This window comes from Neodiprion pinetum, chromosome 5, assembly GCF_021155775.2.
Source record: "Neodiprion pinetum isolate iyNeoPine1 chromosome 5, iyNeoPine1.2, whole genome shotgun sequence".
Lineage (NCBI taxonomy): Eukaryota > Metazoa > Arthropoda > Insecta > Hymenoptera > Diprionidae > Neodiprion > Neodiprion pinetum.
This window is the reverse complement of record NC_060236.1, coordinates 16,277,794-16,298,970: the sequence shown is the minus strand read 5'-3', so window position 1 is coordinate 16,298,970 and position 21,177 is coordinate 16,277,794. Positions and strand designations below refer to the sequence as shown.

General features: G+C 36.3%; 1 protein-coding gene across 7 annotated transcripts in view; it reads right to left on the bottom strand.

Moving 5' to 3' along the window:
• Positions 1-12,611, bottom strand: part of Bruce (BIR repeat containing ubiquitin-conjugating enzyme) — a 64,454-nt gene extending 51,843 nt beyond the window's left edge. For 6 of the 7 annotated variants that reach the window (XR_011177166.1, XM_046629659.2, XM_046629661.2 and 3 more), the window contains exons 1-11: positions 12,336-12,611; positions 9,646-9,965; positions 8,222-8,466; positions 6,916-7,270; positions 4,450-5,980; positions 3,830-4,010; positions 2,292-2,510; positions 877-1,300; positions 641-788; positions 405-555; positions 44-259 (exon numbers count right to left, since the gene is read on the bottom strand). Coding sequence is in view for 6 of the 7 variants with exons in the window: in XM_046629659.2 (XP_046485615.1) it covers positions 44-259; positions 405-555; positions 641-788; positions 877-1,300; positions 2,292-2,510; positions 3,830-4,010; positions 4,450-5,980; positions 6,916-7,270; positions 8,222-8,466; positions 9,646-9,965; positions 12,336-12,513 (3,968 nt within the window). In the remaining variant the exon portion in view is untranslated. The remainder of the gene's footprint in view (positions 1-43; positions 260-404; positions 556-640; positions 789-876; positions 1,301-2,291; positions 2,511-3,829; positions 4,011-4,449; positions 5,981-6,915; positions 7,271-8,221; positions 8,467-9,645; positions 9,966-12,335) is intronic. The other variant, XM_046629662.2, reaches the window with a different exon arrangement.
• Between the last annotated feature and the right edge of the window lie 8,566 nt (positions 12,612-21,177).

Genomic DNA, 21,177 nt, shown 5'->3' with positions numbered 1-21,177 from the left:
ACTCTAATCGTAACATGAGCGTACTTCATTTTTGACTACTTACTCGCTACACAAAATGATCAACTTGACACATTTATGAGCTATACTCCGACCGGCGTGTAAAAGGCCGGTGCACAACAGATCTGAAAGACGCGACTGTACAGATCGTATAGTTTCCAGCTGCGCGATCTTCACCTTCTGATTAACTCGTAACCTTGTCAATTGTATTGCAACTACCCAAATCAGCACGTCTAATGCGAGAGACTGCACCACGGGCGATCTATAAAAAATTAAAAACAGTTAAATCATTTGTTTGAGTGTTTTGCGTCGACTAACTTACGATTAGTTTTGTCGAACATGCAACAATTGTGTTACAAAAAGTAAATATTTTAAATCTTTCCAAACCCATTGTGGGCTTGACGTACTTCTCTGATCCTTGCAGGCATGCAACGTTAAGTATATTGTCGATAAACATTTTTGAATCGAACATCGAGCAGCGCTGTATTCTCTCATTTGGAACGTCGGTGGAATGCACCGATCTTAGGGTTATCGATATTTCGTGAATCCAATCGCAGCCTGTGAAGACACGTTTGAATTAACAAAACGATCGTTATTAATAACTTCAGCGATTGAATCCTTGCTCGTATTTCATTACGATTACCTATGTAGCATTCCAATTTTTTGTTAGCGCTCGCTGCGAGTCTTTCCACTATGGCACCAGGCAACAAAGGACCAGCTTCGCCAATTTTCAATTTTTTCGAAGTCTGAGGTTTTGTCTCCATTATATTAATTCGAGATTTCGTCGTTGCCTGAATAAAAGTGTTGAAACATCAAAACAATCCCGTTTTAACAATCGCAAAAACTAAAATCAAAAGTATTAAGTAGCACTAAACTCACTTTATCTTTAACAGGATCAATCAGCGCTTTGATGTGAACGAGAATGGTTCTCGCTTTTGATCGGAAAAGCCTTGGGCTGGTTAAAGTGACACAGCCGGAGTGATCGGAGAGATCTGTGCATCTTTGTAGGTTGATAGGACCACATAAAATCTCAGTATTATGCTGTCGCAGGTATTCTTCAGTGGTTACAGGATTTTCAGCCTTTTGCTCCCCACTAATGTCAAAGTGTATCCTTTCGTCTACAGGAGTTAACGAGGACTTGTAATAACCGATACCGGTTATTTTTTGCTTCAGTAGAGTAACTTGAATTGCCGGAAGCTCCGGACATGGAGAATGAAGGCTAAACCTCACGTCGACATGGCCGATGGTCCCTGTCGCACTCCGAGGCAGCGTCAATTCAAACACGTGTTCATCCCACGTTGTTCTACAAAATGTTTCAACATTTTTCTAAATAATCTGACGTCTTGACACTCGAGAATAAGAATAAGAATTCTGTTTGGTTATTTTGTAACAATTAAAAAAAACGGCTATCATTGCTGGGACTGAAATTTCTAAACAACTGATTATTGCCGTTCTACTGAATTAAAATTAGTGGAATAAACTAATATATCGAAGGCGACAGCTCCTTTTTAGACTTATCTATAAATACTTTCGCATGAAAGCCATTTTTTTGTCAGGTAAATTAGATCTGTACCAAGCAAGATGTATTCAAATCAAGTATTGTAATAGCATAAATAAAAAACTTTTAACCCATTATTCTAGAAACTTGCATATTATTCAATTTGAAAGCGGAAAATTTTCGAGTATAGTACAATTCAAGTTTCAAGTTATGTCACGATATGGCAGTAAATTAGAAAATCGTAATAATTCAAAATCAACAATACTTAAAATTGTAGCTTTAGTGAAGAAAAAAATTGTAAACTAGCTCTCAAAACAGTGTGATGAGAAAAATTTACGAGGTTGAAGGTGTTAACCGTTAGGTTAACTTGACAAAAAAAAAAATAAAAAATTGCAAGACAATCGTTATTTTGCAACTTTAGAATGACTTCCAAGGAGTAATTATTACAGTAAGCTGAAGTTCAGACAATCCTTAAATTGCTTCATAATGATAAATTATCTGAAAAATGAATTGTTATGTTACACGAATGTTACAAACTTGAATCTCAGAAAAATTTGATATCAAGTATGGTAAGTAAAAAAAAAAATGTTGCCGATTATTATCTGTGTCGTTTATGACTAGATGATAGAAATAGATGGAAATTTGCGACGCGAAGTTCTTACCAAAAGTTTGTTCCTTTACGATGATGTAAAAACTGATGTAAACTTATTCCCACAAATAAATATAACAGCAAGATTTTTGATCAGTCCTCTTACTTAGAATAAGATTATTTGTGTTTAAAATAATTTTTATTTACGCGTCATTTTGAAGACGCCAAGTACGTGTGTGGTGTTGATCTTCCGATTGATGAAGGTGCTGAGGATGACGACGTTGTCTTTGCGCCTGCATCATCTCGCTCCAACAAGGTGGTACGGTGGCTCCGTAGGCCGGTGAATGTCTATTAAATCTCGTCAACTCGTACAACATCCTCAAATCTGAGTACGATAGATTCGTTCTGTGTGCCAATATAGGATCTCTGTAACGAAGTGAGCAAAAAACGTCAAGGATTTTAATCATAAGAATTTACAAGCAGGAGAGTTCTTCCAAATTAGATCATGCGCATATTCAATTATGTTTCCGAATTTTAGTATGAGGAATTTGAACATTGTTTTGTTATTGTAATTATGTCTGTACATTAGTAAAAAAAAATATTCATCAGTTATCCAATAATTTCAAATTGAATGGACAGGCAAAAATAATTCCATTATTATTTGGTTTAGCCGCAGTGAACTTGCAGTAAAACGCGTTACAAATTCTTTCCTAGTTGATACACTGATACCGATTTTCTTTCATTTTTCACTTTGAAAGTGACTCATGCGGATCCAATTCTTAAATTTTGGATTCGGCTATTTGTCCACAAGCTTTCAAAGACCATGAAATAAAATGCTACATCGAAATATGTTAAAAGGAGTAACGTAAAACCTTGGATTCAAGCAATCAAGGAAAAAGAAACGATCTAACAATGAAGTGTGTGATGAACCACTAAACTGCCAAGGCGTCGTAGCAGCATCGAACGATGTTTTTGGTATCGAATGTGAATATTTATTTTTAAAGGCATGTGTTCTAAGTATTTTCAAGGTCAAGGAATTCGGTCATGATCATAGAAAGTAATTTTTTCCGCGCATTCATACAGTTTTCAACCCTCGAAGTTGGCGAATTTTTAATCATTTTCTCAAATGGCATCATAGAGTAGATTATCATCCTCTTTCTTCGGGATGAATTTTTCTTTTGAAAAACATTAAATAATAATATTTTTGAGTCCAAATACGCAATTTCGAAAATTACCGAGTAATTTTTCTATTATAAGCTTAGTTATACTGTATAATAAATCAAATTGATTCGGTAATTCTTGAAATTGCGTATTTGGCCTCAAAGATAGTATTAATAAGTGTTTTTCAAAGAAAAATCCATCCTGAAAAAAGAAGATGATAGTTTGTTCCATGTCGCCATTTGAGAAAATGATGGAACATTTTGAGGAACAACTTTGAGGGCTCAAAACTGTATACATGCGAGGAAGAAATAACTTTTTTTGGTCATAACCGGATTTTTTAACCTCAAAAACACTTCAAAAATATTCACCTGAGACACCAAAAACACTGAATTACTCTATTACGCTTGACGCCGCTGTGATGCCTTGGCAGTTAAATGGTTTAATAAGTTCTGTACGAGTCTCGGAGCGTTTATCTGCATTTAAAAGAAAAAAGGAACGAATCGATAAACAATAGAGCTTGTAGACTTTTAAACTTGGTACATATTCTTGGCCAACTGTGAAATATACTAAGTCAAGGTACGTACTGATAGATAACTGAGCTCGTAGATGTGCTAGGAGCAATGTGAACATTGTTTCTTGACCCCACCTCCGTGGTCATATTTACATCGTCGATATCCTCTTTCTCTTCGGTAGAATCTTCCTCTTCTATGGTGGCAAAAAAGTGGAGTGCGCCTTCGTTCGTACATGCGCACAACCTTTCCAAACCTAAGAACAAAAATTAGACGCATTTGAAAATTTGTACCAAGAGTCCAAGTTTGGAGAATTGTAGATTTGGTAGTACGCCGAAAAGTTACGTAACGTTTTACGAAGATCGACATTATACAGTTAAATTCACACAGACAGACTCGTATATTTATTAAACAAACTTTTATTGACAAACGAGTAACTTTGAATGCATGCTGAATAATTATTAATAAAGATGATTGCCACAAAATGGGTAAGATGTAATATATCTTATTATAAAAATTGAAGCAATAATCGGAATAATTTAGCAAAGCGATAACATAAATTTAACCTTCCGAAATTGAAAACCGAGCACAGAAATTGACAAAAAAAAAATACTAATAAAAAATACTAAAATAAAAATAATAGTTGGAAATTGAGAAATTTCAGCACAAATCCTTTTAAAATTAATTTTACTCACTGTTGCAATACGTAGCGGAGACGAATTTAGTGCCCTCAAGTTTTGCTTCAGAGAGAGTCTTCAATGTGGCAAGCTCTAGTATTCTGACAACACCGTCTTTGCAGACCATTGCAATCTGGCCTTTTGGTCCGTCTATGAATTGGGAAGAAGTGACAGTAGTGGAACTGGACGAAACCGATGAGTTTCGATTCTTTTCTTGAAGTGGCAGCAACACGTGTTCGACAGGGATTTGTGCAGCGGGAAGTTCTCGCCTGACGATCGGTTCGGGAATAAGTTTCAAAACTTTACCCCCAAGATCAAATGCATAGACAAGTAAAATGGCACCACATTCACTGGCATCGTTTCTCTCTTCCTCGTTGGCGCCAGGCTTTGACGATTCGACCTCATTCTGATCCCAGTACATGTAACTCTTGGGAAGTAAGAATTCGCTCTCTTCATCTACGTCCATTCGATTGGCGGTTTGAATAGGCGGCGGGTCAGTGAGCGCAATGTCAGGTCCAGGGCACAGAGCGACATACAAATGCCGTCCGTCCCTGGACGAAACAGCATAAGCGACTCTCTGAATCTCCGGAGCATCTATGACGACCGTCTGAACAATGACTGGCTCAGTTTTCAGCCCACTGGTCAATTCCAGCGTCTTTTTGTTAAGCGCAGTGATGTCGGAAGCCGATGCAAACTGTTCTGAACCATTTATGGGATTGAAGTTGGCGTCAAATGGAAACGAGGTCGGAGGAACAGCTATGTTGATCGGAGTAGAGCATTGAAGTTGACCGTTGGACGAGGAGGCTATCAGAGCATCGAAGTGAGCGCCGATCACCATTTCATCGACATCTTCTATGACGACGTCCTCGATAACGTCCTCGATGACTGGAACCTTGCACGAAAATTCGCTAAGGAAAAGTTCCTGATAGAGACTCTCTTGTCGCCCGCTATTCGAGCTGGCACTGGTCCCTGTACCTGAGGATACTTTCTTGGTTTTGGAGTCTTTCGTCTTATCCGACTTCGTGGGCTGCGAAGCGTCCACCTTGTGGTGAAAATCATAGACGATTAGGCGGTGCGAAGTCGTCGATGAACTCCGGTCGGCCACTTTCATGATGTCCAGACTATCGCTGGCTGCACTGTTTACGCTGTTCATTGCTCTAACCAGGGATGAGGCTGGTGCTGAGTCCGTAAGAGCAGCCCAGACATTTTCCAAAGTTCGTATCTGTGGCGAAGTGTCCGAAGTCACCGACACGCCGCAGATTAAACAAGGTCGGATTCCTACGCTTGTCGGTTCCAAGATAGTCGCAGTGACCGTCGTGCTCATGTTGCTTAATTCCTCAGGTTCCGGCTTCGGACCTCCTGCGATTGTCAGTGCGGTCAATTCTAGTTTCTGCGAGCCCAATGACGGCTTGTAGTCGGACTGAGCATCTGGTTCCGAACCAAGAGTTGGGAGATAAGATGGCGCCAGATTATTCGTTGCTTGATTTTGCCTCCCTTCCTTGCCGCTCGCTTCTTCGTTACTCATTGTTGCGAGTACTGACATTTCCTTCTGTAAATGAAAATTAAACAAGCTATAAAAACCGTTTTCCACATCGTTTTCATAAACCAATTCAATGAATGAAAGTACCGTTCAGTTATCGAACTATTTAGTCGTCAATGCTCTCGGTTTTTGTGAGACTTACGTTACCTATCGCATTATTTTATTCGTTTTATAATAAGTTGCACAACGCTTTTTTGTAAACTTTTTATAAATCGTGTCAGAGTGTTTTCAATTTTTTTCGACAGAAACACACGTTAAAGAAATCGAAACATCTTAATTTTTCAGGCCCATCGTTTGTTGAATGATAATTCCTGGAAATTTCACAGATTTTTTTCGTCGAGCCCTTTCTGAGAGAATCGCAAAAGTTTGTCAGAATAGTCAGACTGATATTTTTATAAAAGTCTGTTTTTCGGAAACTACAGATTCATTGAAATTAAGGAGCCGTGAAAGTAAAGAAATATTTACTCAATTCGAAAAGACGAATCATTCATTAATTTTTGAGTCTTTGAAAACTTAACTTGGGCCTAAAATACGAGTCTTCAATTTTAGGTAATTTAAAAAACTTACAGCATTAATTTTGTTTGAAATTTTCGGCCTGTATTGGAAAGTTTTCGTTTGTCAACGATTTAAGTCTCACGCAAGGCGATTTAATTGTGTATTGGTGACTTAAAACAAGCCATCGCAAAGTAAAGCGATCTAATCTACTAGACTTTTGCGCATTATAAAGCGATTCGAAATTGAGTATCAATACCTACGCTTTGGTGAATAAAATTGTAGTATAATATATTCCATTTTCATATTCTCGAAGGGATTTCCATAGCTTTTGAATATAATAATTGTGTTAATATATATAAAAAATATCTGGCAGAGAACATTCATTGGCACTTGTTTTCGTTAAATGCGGAGTTAAGTCAACGGTGTAAGCAATTGAGTCCCTTACTTACTTGTAACTGATTGCTGACATTCCAGACGTTAACAAGACCATTGTGCGAGGCAGTAGCAATGAGCCCTTTGACGTTTGTTGTGCTTATTATTTCCACACTATCGTCAGATTCTTGCGCAGGACCAGTGGCAAGAACAACCGAAAAAGGTACATTCTGTGTATATTCTCCGTTGACAAACGGGCAGCTAGGCGCATGGCGTTCGTGCTCTGACCAAGGTTCGTCTGTCGGTTCCCAAAAAACGAGGCATACGTTGCAAGTGAAGCACATTGCTCTGTCATCTCCCGTTGAGTTGGGTTGATGGTAAAATCCAGCTTGTGCCATTTGGTCCGGCAATGCCCATCTGAAAATAACGTCCCTTCATATTTATGTTTTTTTCTTCCTTCCAAATGGTAATATGCATACGAGTAGATGTCTGAAATAGTGGGTCAATTTGGGGAACTCGTATATCAACAAGTGATTGTTCCATTCGATTACAGTTCGTTTTATTTAAAAGTATGCAGATCGGGCTTCGATTGCATATTTCTTTCATCTGAATCAATCAATGGAAAGCATTGCTGTTAACAATAACATAAACCATTTTGCTAGATAAAATTTTTTTGCGGTGCTTGACAATACCTTGAAAATGATTTAGCTAATTTACTTGAAATTTGTGGATTCTTGGATAGTTCAACCACATTGCCATAATTCTGGTATTTTTTTGGTAACTAATTAAAAAATATCACCAATTTTCAGTAAAAAATCAGATGGCAATCATAGATCGACGCTATTTTGTTGAAAGTAAATGAAAAAATAAATTTCAGATTACGGTAAATAAAGTAACTATCCAAAAATAACGTGTCCACATTTGAAATAAATCGGTTCAGCCTTGTATGAGATATCAATAGATCACACCAAGCTAGACCGTTAATGCTTGTTATCGATAACAGTGCTTTCTATGAATTGATTCTGATTTTAAAATATATGTAAATGAAGCTCGATATATATACTTTTGAACAGAATGAACTCAACTCAAATCGATCAATTGCTTTACAAGATATGACTTTCCAAAATTCACCCACTTTTTCAGACATCTACTTGTATATACCACTCAATGAAATGCAAGCAACTTACGTGCGTGATAAAGATAAAAAAAAACGTAATCAGTGCAATTAAATTTTTTAATCCGCCAAGCATTGTAAGATGCTCGTGAAACGAACAAATTAGCTGTGAATTTGCACAAAATTATAAATGACATGCGTATTGTCGTTTAAAATAAAACAAATGTTGAGCCTTATATCAGTTGAAATTTGAATCTGACTCGACTCACTTGTAATTCATGTGAGGCCATTTCGCAAATGTGTTTCGTCGAGCGGCCTCGCTAAACATAAGTATTCTGTCTGCGGGACCGACTTCGGGTATCAGGCCTGGCAATAGGCCGTTCAATTGTTCGTTGATAGCGGAGGCGATTGGCAATGCTGGAATATGCCTGTTTTGACGCTTCAATTCCGCCACTAATCCTGAGCACACCAACTTTAGTGCGGCGTGAGGCAATTCTAGGCATACCGTGTTCCACTGTGGAAAATATCGATTAAAAAAAGTTCACTCAATATTTATGTGCCATAGAAATTAACATTTAACAGCAGTGGCAAATTCCTTATTTCAAAGTCGACAACTCTCAAGATCAAATATTGCGATGATTCAATTCAATAAACTGATTTCGTTAGGATCCTTGATATACAATAAACTTCCTAAAAATTTTTATTCACTGTGTGTTCTCTTCAATTCAAGCTGAAAAGTTATATTAAACGAGGTTGAAGTTATTATACGAAAAAATCAATACTTTGCGACATTGCAATGACTTTGAATATGTCGGGTTTTAAGAATCTTGGATTGAATGTTAGATATTTTTTGCTTTGTTATGGTTGATTACTGGACTTCAAGACAAATCCTGATATTTCAAAATGATGATTTTTTTCTTGAAATTCATCATTACATAGATGATAAAAACTTCAACTTTATTCAGGTATTGAATACAGTAATCAAAAAAATTTACAATGGTCATAGTCAGATGTCTTAGGCTTCAGAAAATTGGCTAGCCAAAAATCGATACTTTTTTATTAATTTTATGACAAAATTGTGGTACATTGCATATTTGTCAAATTGTTAGATTTGATAATCTATAATCTCTTTGAAAATTTAAAAGCAGAAAATGCTGGAATTGTAAGTAAAAGCTTAGTTATCAATGCGCCAGTTCAAATCAATTTTTTGAAAATCCAGTAAAATCGTTAGACTTTATTCTACCATGTGACTCAAGTTATTCAGCAGACTATTTTTTCCAAATTCATTGGTTCAATTCAATTTTACAATATTGTTCCAAGTTTGATTACGATAAAAAAATGCAAGTATCGAATTGACTACTGGAAAAAATTTAAGTCTGTTTTAGTGACTTTGTGAGAAACGGTCTTTTGAATAAAATCAGTCATTGCAAAGTAAAATCGAACTAATCTACAAGTTTTAATTTTTCACTATTTTGATACAATTGGAAATGAAGCTTTGATATTTGAGGTATCATTTCGTACTTCCAGTATTTTTTATATTTGTATTTTCAACTACATCTTCATAGCTTACAGATATAATAATTTGATAAATGCTCGATGCACGAATGTCTCGTAACAAAGTGAATAAAAATTAGAAATTTTTTAACAAATACACTCACAATCGGGATATGGGTAAAATATGACAACGCCTTACTTTTTGAGCTTTGATGCTCTTTTTTTGAACTTCTTGGGCAGTTTGAATCTTTGTAGACAATTCTTGGAGTACTTCTTGAACGTGATCGACAACAGGTAACTCCACACATCGTAGACATAGATGCAACAAAATCGCTTCGGTAAGTAAAAGCTCTAGTTTTATTTTATCCTCGCTGCAAGATACTGGGGTCTGCAGTATTGTGTCAAGCAAGAGAACTCCATTGTAATCGCTCCTTACGCCGATTACTCGTCCATCGGTGTACAAAACTTTGTCCAAGCCTTCGGCTAAGTAAACTCCCGTTATTTTTCCATCCGTTCTACCTGTGCGACAGGAATAAAAAACGATATCGTTACTTGTTCGTACTTTTTGAAGGTCAATTGATCCGCTCACAGTTCAAGAATTTGTTGTATTCTAAAAAATCCTACAACAGTTTTATTACAAGCAAAAATTATTTTCGTTTATTAAATCGAGTTGCCAGTCGAAAAAAAGATAACTGGAAGTGCATGATTGACATGAGTCAACAAAGTGCCAAATTAATCATCTTCGGAAAGAAAAGAAAAAATGAGTGAACCAAAGATATGCTTGAGCAGTTTAAAAATTGAACATATTTCAGTCACGATACATTTCAGTGATACAGAATCCTTGTCGTCAAATTATAATATGAAATTACTGTTTGTAAGTCATTTTACAAAGCATTATCTGAAATGCAGTTGAGCGATAATAATGGAAAGTCAAGAAATAGCGAACAGAATTTTTTTCAACAATTCTTTATCCCAATATGACAAATTTCAATCTAAATTTATAAGATTTCAGATATCTTTGAAACAAGAATGTCCAAATTTTTTGGATAAAGTTTTTTTCATCTGGAAACAATTGCGAGAAATTGTTGTAAAATTTATATTTTTGACATTTTATTGTCCTATGTATACAAAAGGTCGATCAAAGTAATTTTTTTTTAACAATTTTCCCAAACTACGTTTATCAAACCGACTGTCCACAATTTTATCTATTCTTATTAGTTATTAATAGTTACTATTTTTTTTAAAGGGATTTTTTGGCTAAAAACATATCTGACAAAAATTTAGACTAGTAAATTATTTAGTGTAAATATATTGATTGTTAAAATGGTGTTTCTTAGAAATGTGAAAATTGAATAGCTCTATTTTTGAGATCTGAGGCATCCAGAGTTCTGTAACTTGCCATACATCTTTAATCTGAATTACCCGAAAATGTAGTCAAATTGCAGGTACATGAAAAAACTTCAGTGTTACAAGAATGTGAACGTGAACATAAATAAAAACCTGAACTGCACTTACAGACTCTGAAAGTAGAATAAGGTTCGTAACGTTAAAGTAACAAATCGTCGCAAAAAACAATTGATTTTATGTAACTTTAGAGTTAAATTACAAAGATTACAGTGGCCACCAGCAATACTTTGCCATATTTAAACTAGAAATCATGGTTGAATGCATTTTCGACAGTCCTAAAATTGGGAAATAACTATTTTTCTTTGATGTTTCCTCACATTAATCTGACCAATTTCAAACACATAAGAATGCAAATAAGAACCGAAATAAGGAAGAAATCTTACGATTACACAGAGATGAAAATATCATACATTGCAAAACATTATTACGCCATAGTTTTATCAAAAATAGTATGAATTGATAGATTCATGATTAAATTTCTGAATTTGTTAAAAAAAAAATGGGGTGATATGAGTTGCTTGATGTTTTGTTCAAATGAATATTCAGAACTTCAAGATAAGGCTAAAGTTAACGTACAGTTGAATTCGCTAAATATGAATTTCTTTGGCATTGTTATATGATTTACTAAGTTCCAGATAATCCTGAAGTTGCGAAATAGTTTGCCTAAAAATCAATCGTTGCACCGTGCGCAAACTTGTCTGCATGATTGAGTACATCAGTAAACGAAGGACTATTTTCATAATTTGGTTCAGTGATAAAATCAAGCAGAAATAATCAGTGCTGATTAAAACATACGGCGAAACTCGATATGTCACACGAAGATTGAAATTGTTTTATACTTATTAGCGGTATGCAGTGCAAAAGATCGCTAAGTAGTCTGAAATTCAGTTAGCGACAGATATTTGAAAATGTCAGATATCCAAGTGTTAACAAGACATTAGCACCTTGTCAATTATTTACCAGACAATAAAAGTACGCAAGATTACATCTGTTAGCTTTTGGTCAAGCGAACAAAACACTCAATATAATGATTGAGTAAGGCAGTGAGTCATATAGATTTTGAAAAAAAATATATGAGAAGATTGTAACGAGTCCGAATAATTGTGCAATATTTTCGTTACAAAGAATCATGAAACAGAGAAACGATAATTCGATGAAAACATCTTAAAAGCCTGAGTGAGTGAGTGAACTTGGCGTAAGAAATCGAAGATGATGAGTAACAATAGAAGAATTGTCTGGAGATTTCAGACTATTGGGTAGTGTGTCATTTAGCGCATGATGATAGTTGTTTGGGGAAAAAAAAGAGACGGGAAAAATGTGTCGTGCATTCATAGTCTGACATGTTGAAGTGGAAGCGACCTTGACCATGGAAAGTGAATACATGACGTTTCAAGTTTTTCATGAATCCTATCTATCTTTTTTCGCTGATGGAACGTTGATTCTACTATTGCATTTGGGTGATTTCAATGAGTAGAATCTTACCAGACAAGGAAGTCTTCTGCAGAATTACCCCGGAGTTGACATCGAAGACGTAAACTTGGGCATCGGCGGTCGTAATTAAAACCACATTTAAATTTGGATGATATATTATACTCTTGCACTCGGTATCTACATTCAAATAACCGTCTACTTTTAATGACCACGGATCATCATCAGCCATTTTGGTTAAACGAATTACGATCCTCAAACAAATTCTCTAATGCGCGAACATTACAAAAAACATGGCGTATTCGTCTCCGCCATCTTGGAGTCGAACGTCAGCAAGCCGGTCTGAACGTAGACAAATTTCACTCAATCGATAGTCGACTAATCGATATTTATGGTACAGAAGAGTCATATGTATAGTGGCCTGATTAGCGGTTTGAAGTGGTTTACAGGTAAGGTCCCTGAAAAACGAACACGGCATCGCGCGACTTATGGTGGGAAATTTAAAATTTGCCAAATAAGGGATATCGATATAGTTTTACCAACACAGTCTATTATAAAAATACAATCGTTTCTTGATGCTATTCTCATTCAAAAAGCAATAAACTTAGGAATTTTATATGATCTTATGTTATAGAAAATTTTGAAACAGAATGTCATAATATGCGAATACGGGACGGATTCACCAATCCGTAAAAATACAACGGAAAGAAATGATCGGAACGCGGATTTCAGTGACTTTTCCGTCCATTCCGTTCCGTTATTAGAGATTCCAGCAATTCGGCCCTATATGGGACCGTACCATGAATCCAACACTTCACCATGTGAACATGTGCACATACTCGCCATGTATCGCATACTTTTAACCCATTGAGTGTTAGTGACACACATATGGACAGAAAAACGTCGTGCCACTTTTGTGTCATGATACATACCTATAGGCATTTGAAAAAAAAAACTGTTTCTACTTCATCGTAATTTGACTGTAATTTGGTAAATCAACGTTCTTGAGGTCGCTGAATCTGAATCTGAAACTGTCGGTTGTGTAAAATTTAACTTGGTGGATTCAATATGGCGGACGAGAAGTTCAAATTTGATCAAGTCCGGTCAAAAAATTTTACCTCGGAGTTTTCGGGATCGCTGATTACGAATCTGAAATCAGATTTTAAAAATTCAAGATGGCGAATCTATTTGGCGGACAAAAAGCTCAAATCTGATGGAATCCAGTTGAAAAAGTTTTGGTCCGCCATATTGGATCCGCCATCTTGAATTTTCAAAATCCGATTTCAGATTCAGATTCAGCGACCCCAAAAACTCGTGGGCACTCATTTTCGTTGGAATCAGCCTTTTTTTTTGAAAGCGCGTCCGCCATTTGGATCCGCTATTTTGAATTTTGATAATCTGAGTTCAAATTTGGATTTACCCCGGTAGCATTTCATGTAGCATCCGATCATGCAAGACCGTGTTCGGCAGCAATTTGCGGCAGAATTATGCAAGGTTAATGCATGTTTCTGCAGAACAGGTGATTTTACAGATAAACCATTGGTATATGCTCTAAGATATAGGTATATATAATATACATCACCTCATAATATTTGAGGCGGTATATAAGTACAGTTTTGTAGTTATATTTTGTGAAATCAGATGCGTTTGTTATAGAGATTCCACTGCTTTTTTATATCCATGTAGGTACTTGTATCCTTTAATCGACGCACCACTTTCAGACTTAGGTCTGATTAGATTTTGGCTGTGATTGGTTGAGTAGTTTTTGAATAATTTAAAAAACCAAATTCTCAAAAATAAAATAAAAATGGTGTTATCTTCGCAACGGATGGACGGATTTGCATGAAAATTGGTATCCAAAGGTGTTTGGGGTCGCTGATCACATATCTGAAGTCACATTTGCAAAATAAAGATTTCACGTAGTAAATATGCTCGAAAAAAATTAAAACATTCGGCATTTAATGAAAATTGAAAAATTAATGTTCTTTGGGTCGCTGATCACGAATCTGAAGTCGGATTCGCGGAATGCATAATGGCAGATTCAAAATTCGTGAAAAATCCCTAAAAATCTCCAGATTTTTGCTCTTTTATTTTGTTGTTAAATAATGAAGTGAATTCAACGAAAAACAAGTGGATTTGGGCAGACTGTGAGCCAGCCTTTGAACTTCCCGTTATTTGTGCTCGAAACTAGTATATTTCGATACAAGAGACCAAACGAGCGTTTTTTCACGAATTTTGAATCTGCCATTATGCGTTTCGCGAATCCGACTTCAGATTCGTGATCAGCGACCCAAAAAACATGAATTTTTCAATTTTCATCAAACTCCGAATGTTTTAATTTTTTTCGAGCATATTTACTACGTGAAAACTTTATTTTGCAAATGTGACTTCAGATATGTGATCAGCGACCCCAAACACCTTCGGATACCAATTTTCATGCAAATCCGTTCATCCGTTGCGAAGATAACACCATTTTTATTTTATTTTTGTGAATTTAGTTTTTTAAATTATTCAAAAACTGCTAAACCAATCACAGCCAAAATCTAATCAGACCTAAGTCTGAAAGAGGTGCGTCGATTAAGACCAAGTTCATCAAAATCTAACTACTCGTTCTCGAGATATCGTCGGACAAAAAATTGATCACGCACGTACATACATACATGCATACATACATACATACACATACATAGAGGTCCATTTGAAAATGATTGGAGGTGATTCTCCAGACCTCAAAATGTGGAGATCTAGTGAGAACTCAACTTTTCATTTTTGGGGTGATTACAATAACTTCCTATTTTCTCTGAAATCTGAGAAACGGGAAGTTGATAGAAAAAAAAAATTGATGAAATGAATAAAATAAGAAAGTTTTGGTCTTTTATTCCTTCCTCAAATTTTATAAATCTACGGAGCGATCGACCTACATGTCAGACACTATGATGTGGTCAACTTGGATGCGGAAATCCACGGTCTAATCGACCTAGCGCCAAAAACTACAGACCGATCGACCTGGTTGGTTTATAGTGTGCATTCATGTAGATTATCAACTATTTTATATGCCTGTGTTGGAAAATTGATATTTACGGCAGCTTTCAATCCTGAGCTGAGTCGAAACTGAAAATTAAAGCAAATATATCCATTTTGTAGTATGCAATTTTGTCAATTCACTACCATGTGTGTCTACCTGAATATCGAACTTTCTTTTCCTTCCCTTTTTTATCGGTTTCACCGTAATTGTATTGCCCATATACTACATACATTCCTCCGCATTCTAGAGTATCGGTATATGATACAAATCACTATTCATACATAAATACGGCATACATAGCTCATTACTAATTTGTTCAGCTCATTGTTTGATTCAGAAGTGCATCAGCCAGAAGAGTATTTCATGTCAAACTCAACGACTATCATATGCGTTTTTGAGCATTACGATTTACTTACATTCCAGAGAACCTGAGCTTTGATTAATAACAGATGAATAAATACATCATTCTATTATTATTATTATTATTTTTTTTATTATTTTAGTGACCCCTACCCCTTTCTATGAATACATCAACGACGTGCGAAAAGTGGTGTACGCATTTTACGATCAACGTATTTTGACAAAAATGAGTATCTGGAGGTTTTCCGAGTTGCCGAAAACGAACGTGAGGTGAGAATCGCGAGATTCATAACAGGAAATCCTACTGGCAGAGAATCTCAACGTATTCGACTTTCAATCAAAAATGTGAGCACCAGATTTTTCAGGTCACTGTCCACTTATTGAACGTTATATTGAAATGAAAAATTGTAATGATGAATGATATTTTTCTTTACTCATGCATGCGACATCCTCGTTTGCCCACGGTTTGAAGGCACCGGAAGCTGGCTTTCGTTGCCCCCAAGCACTACACAAACCGGACTTCCATACAAGCGTGAAGAAAAACAGTGTTTGATACGCCAGGCCAAACTCGCTTCTTGCGCATTACTCGTCTGAAGGTCGCATGAAGCCGAGCTGGCTCTACCTCGGCTTCGTGCTGCCATCAAACTCGCAGTGCGCAAAACGCTCGTTTGGCCTCTTGTATCGAAATATACTAGTTTCGAGCACAAATAACGGGAAGTTCAAAGGCTGGCTCACAGTCAGCCCAAATCCACTTGTTTTTCCATTGGTAAGCCTTAAGTTACATTTTTCTGACGATATTATTCGTCCCACGAACTTTATAAGAACATGTGTGTTTATTTCAATTTATGATTTAGGGAAATTTTTTACCGCACTATCAATAGTCTTATATTATCAAATTCCTTTATATCATCTGTGTAATTTGGATATTTTTTTTCACATGTTATTTCATATAATCTTCCACAAAGCCGATCCTGGCGAAGCATGCAATCGTAGGATAAATCTATGAACATTTCTTTTCAACACAAACGTGGCACGAAAATCTCATTTTCGCCTGCAACTCGAGGAGTTAAAGAACTAATCGAATCATAGCGTCAATTATCTTGAATCCATTTCCTACGAATACTACAACTTATAGGACGTATTCCAAAATGTGTGCCAGCACGTACGAAATTTCGGAACGGTTGTTAATGAATATACGCGAAACACATACCGAAATTGATATCTTGTGTCCGATTCTCAAAAGCAGTTATCTAATCCTGCTTCTTGTTTTTTTTTTTCTTGATACAATAGATGCAAGAAGATTAAATTCCAAAACACGCTAAAATTGCCAGGTTGAAAAATTTCCACAATCTCGATACTGATACCGGTGAAACAATTCGATATACTGGGCTATTTCCCTGCTTAAAACGTCGGATGAATAAATCAGGTGTTGTCGAAATACTATACGAATCGTAATTAGCACTTCGTCGCTTACTTTCCTGAACCAATTGTCTCACGCTGACACACCTCCAAGATATTACTCACTAATCAGAAACCTTACCCTCAAGTATTAATCAATCTTAGCCAATCACTTTAGACCCGCCAGAAAACGCGACTCTTGAACTCCTCCTACATTTCCATTAATTCAACACTGATTCAGAACAGAAAGAAGAAGATATTGAAACGTCGAATAGTAGCCATCTAATAGTACAGATCAGAACAGATTAGAAGAGACTTAGTAACAGCTTATGACTGTGATAAGTGATACTCATCAGTTTGTACAACAATTGTAAACCAAACTGTTTAGAACTTGAATGGGATTATGTAAATAAATGTGCATTAAGCCCGAGTGTTGTCATTAATAATTATTTCAATCACGCACAGTGATGGTGAGTTGAACGAGAATACCTAAGGAGCTGATCAGCAGATTTTCAAGATTCATATAAGTATATTAAACTATGTAAGTCAAGAAAATAACTAAATCACGCAGTGAATCAGAATCAACTCGCAACGTTCCTCTCAGAATGTAACACATAGTTACGCACCGGCGATGTTTACAACGCACCGCCAAACGAACTTTGAATTCAGACTATTCTGAGCGATGAATCAATACCAAGATGAAATCAAAAGCTACCAGCCTTTATAGAATTCAAAAACCATTTGATCAGTGTGCGCCTGTTTTCCGGCAACCGAAGGTACAGTAATATTCATTAACACTTTCCCCTTCCGGCCAACTTTTTCTCAGTGTGAAAGTACGTAAGTACGTATATAAATCCTAGTTCGATTTCATTCGAATTATGTGACAATGACTGGCGATCCAGCCCTCAGATGTACTGAAATCTCCGACGTGAGAAAATGGCAGTCATTGTCATATTATTCACATAAAATTGAACTCGCGTTGTGTCTCGGACCGAAAACAAGTTAGCTGGAAGATTAAAGGCATTATGAATATTAAGGTGGGATTCCATGGGCAGCAAAAAGTAGCAGCAGTTTAGTAACTTATTAGATATTACTAACATCTGTCTACTGATTTGGTGTAGCAGCAGCACTGATCATAAAATGTCTTGCGTTTGCTGCTCTGCTGTTCGGATAAATGAACTTGAAGCAGCAAAAACGTGCGCTGGAAGTGCTAGTAACCTACAATGAATTCCTGCTGCTACTACAATTTTTTCCTGCCTGTGAAATCCCAGGCTTACTGTACATACATACATACATTTTTTTGAAGACTGTCCGAATCTTCATTATTCTCCCATTCTGCTAAACGTAGCTGTGGACGAGAGAGACGCGCGAATATTTGAATTACATATCGAGGTTATCGTTATAAAGAAATTGCATCCAGAGTATATGATTAGGTGGCGAACTCTGAGAGTTCTTCGTCTAAAGACAGTGAAGACGATTCAGTGCTCGAAGCAATATTCCATTCCGAACTCATCAATGACCGCCCTGCAAGAATTCGAAATTACCTAAATGATGTTATTCCGCAATATTCGCCTACGTATTTCAAAAGGCATTTTCGCTTATCTCGAACAACGGTTGAATATTTACACCGAAGTATTGGAAACCAATTGGAAAACAAAAACATAGGTAAGTTCGCAACAGCTATATTACGTCTAACATGCAAGCTCATTACACTGTGCAAGTGCAACACTAGAGCGTTCCCATACTCGACTACTATCGAATTTCAATCTTGGGGCGAAAACACCGAACCCAACTCTATCTAACCTTCCTCTAGCAGGGTTGATTTGAGTTAACTCGGAGTCACCCGGAATTGCCACCTTGCAAGTTTTTGAACGGTCAGCGTTCACGACCTATATTTAGATTTACGGTTTTGGAATGCGTAGAGTTGGACAGAGTTGACTAGAGTTGGGTTTTATATGGCACCCCTTATAAGTCGGGTTTCGAAAAAATATTGCAATATAGGATAGCGACGAGCACCAAATTTTTAACGGACAAGAGGAATCCCTCTGTTAACTCGAAGTGTGATTGGTTAATGGCTAAGGTTGAGTGTAGATTAGTTTCTTTCTGCGTGCTGAGAAAGGTGGGTAGAAGTATGGAGGGCAAGGTCATTTGAGTTTTTAACTGGAACAGTGTCCGCCACAAAACAGCAGATCGAGGTTCAATAAGTTACCGAAATGTGCTGATAAGCAATAAAGGTTCAACCGGAACTTGGCCGTTATAGATGAAGTGAAGTATATCTAATAACTGATCTACACGCCAGGTTTAACTCGGTAAATTCAGACAAATACAGGCTGAAGTTGTCGTGTAGCGTGCGCACTCATAGTTCAGCCGCGCGGAGGTTAAACTCATTTCAGAGCCCGATAAAACCCCCGATATGCTTGGTAATATCGATAGATATCAATAGTATTGATCGATCATAATTATTTATCAAGGTAAGAAGGTGATAAAAAAAATTGTGTAAATTTCGGTTCGTAAAAAGATAAATGATAAAAAAAAATTGCCATTTAGTTCAAATACATGATTCCATATATTTGTAATCGTATTATAAATTTATTTCATTTAGCTTTTATTCGGTCACTAATGATGTGTAAGAAATGGATGCATGGTGCGGTTTTATGTTTCTATGTATCACTTTAAATCATTTTTTAGATCTACAACATTGAACGACGGCAGAAAGAAAAGGAAGGTTTTCGATAATGATGAAACCCTTTTCTTCTCGGAGTCTATCATTCCGATATCTATCGATATTTAAGTACAGCGTGTAGAAGCAACAAAGTACGCTTGTTGTTTAGTCGACCAAGTTAAGCCTGGCGTGTAGACCAGGTAAAAGGGAAGTAACAAAATATACAAGCAGTAGTAGCGACTAGATTAGGGGGGGGGGGGGGGGGTTAAATGTGAAAAAGAGGCATATGTTCGTGATTTTTTGCGGCGATATGAGCAATATTATTTAATTCAATTTATCTACATATTGTGGTACAACTTCTGAAGTATGTTAGGAAAAATTTTCAATAAAAAATGTTGATAAATACGCCTGTGACGGCAAATCTCCGGAGGCGCCTTGAAAAAGAGTTGTTTTGCGGTGAACATTGTAACTCATTACCGGATCATCTGAAACAAAAAAATCGATATGCATTTTGAAGGTGATATATTTTTCCAGGTAATTACGAAGAGTTTTTTTTTTCTATTTTTTGCAGCATTTGGAAGTGAAAAACGCGATTTTAGCTAAAAAAATTTCGGTTTATTTGTTATTAAACAATAGAAAAAAAAACTCTTCCTAATTACCCAGGAAAACATGTCACCTTTAAAATGCATATCGATTTTTTTGTTTCAGATGATCCGGTAACGAGTTATAATGTTCACCGCAAAACAACTCTTTTTCGAGGCGCCTCCGGAGATTTGCCGTCACAGGCGTATTTATCAACATTTTTTGTTGAAAATTTTTTCTAACATACTTCAGAAGTTGTACCACAATATGTAGATAAATTGAATTAAATAATATTGCTTATATCGCCGCAAAAAAAACACGAAAATATGCCTCTTTTTCACTTTAAAAACCCAACCCAACCCCCCCCTTAATGGATAAAAGTGCACTAAATGCACGTTCAACTGCTAACGTTGTGAAATGAGAATACGTTATTGATACCCAATCCAGAATTTCAAATTTTTCACCGACAGATTTAATAAATGGAATAAATAATTTTGTTTAATCGGGACTTGAAAATATCATTTAACGAGTTTTTTTTAAAACAGTGTCTTCACAAGGGGATATCTATCTTTATCCGTTCAATTTAAACGTGTCCCTCTTGCTACAGCAACGCCATCTCATATGTACTCTACTTTACGGACACTTTTTATGCGCGGACATAGTCCTCCTATAGCTCTGAGTGAGACATGTTCTTTGAGATAGACAAAAAAATTTTTGCGGTTGGTAGGGTTTTTTTATTAAAACTGCTAAAGATCCGTATAGTCGTACAGTTGTCGAGTTTTTTCTTCATAAATCTGAAATCAGGTAGATCTTTCGCATATTAGTCGAAAAAACTTAAGGACGATGACAATTATCCAATTATGGCAAAT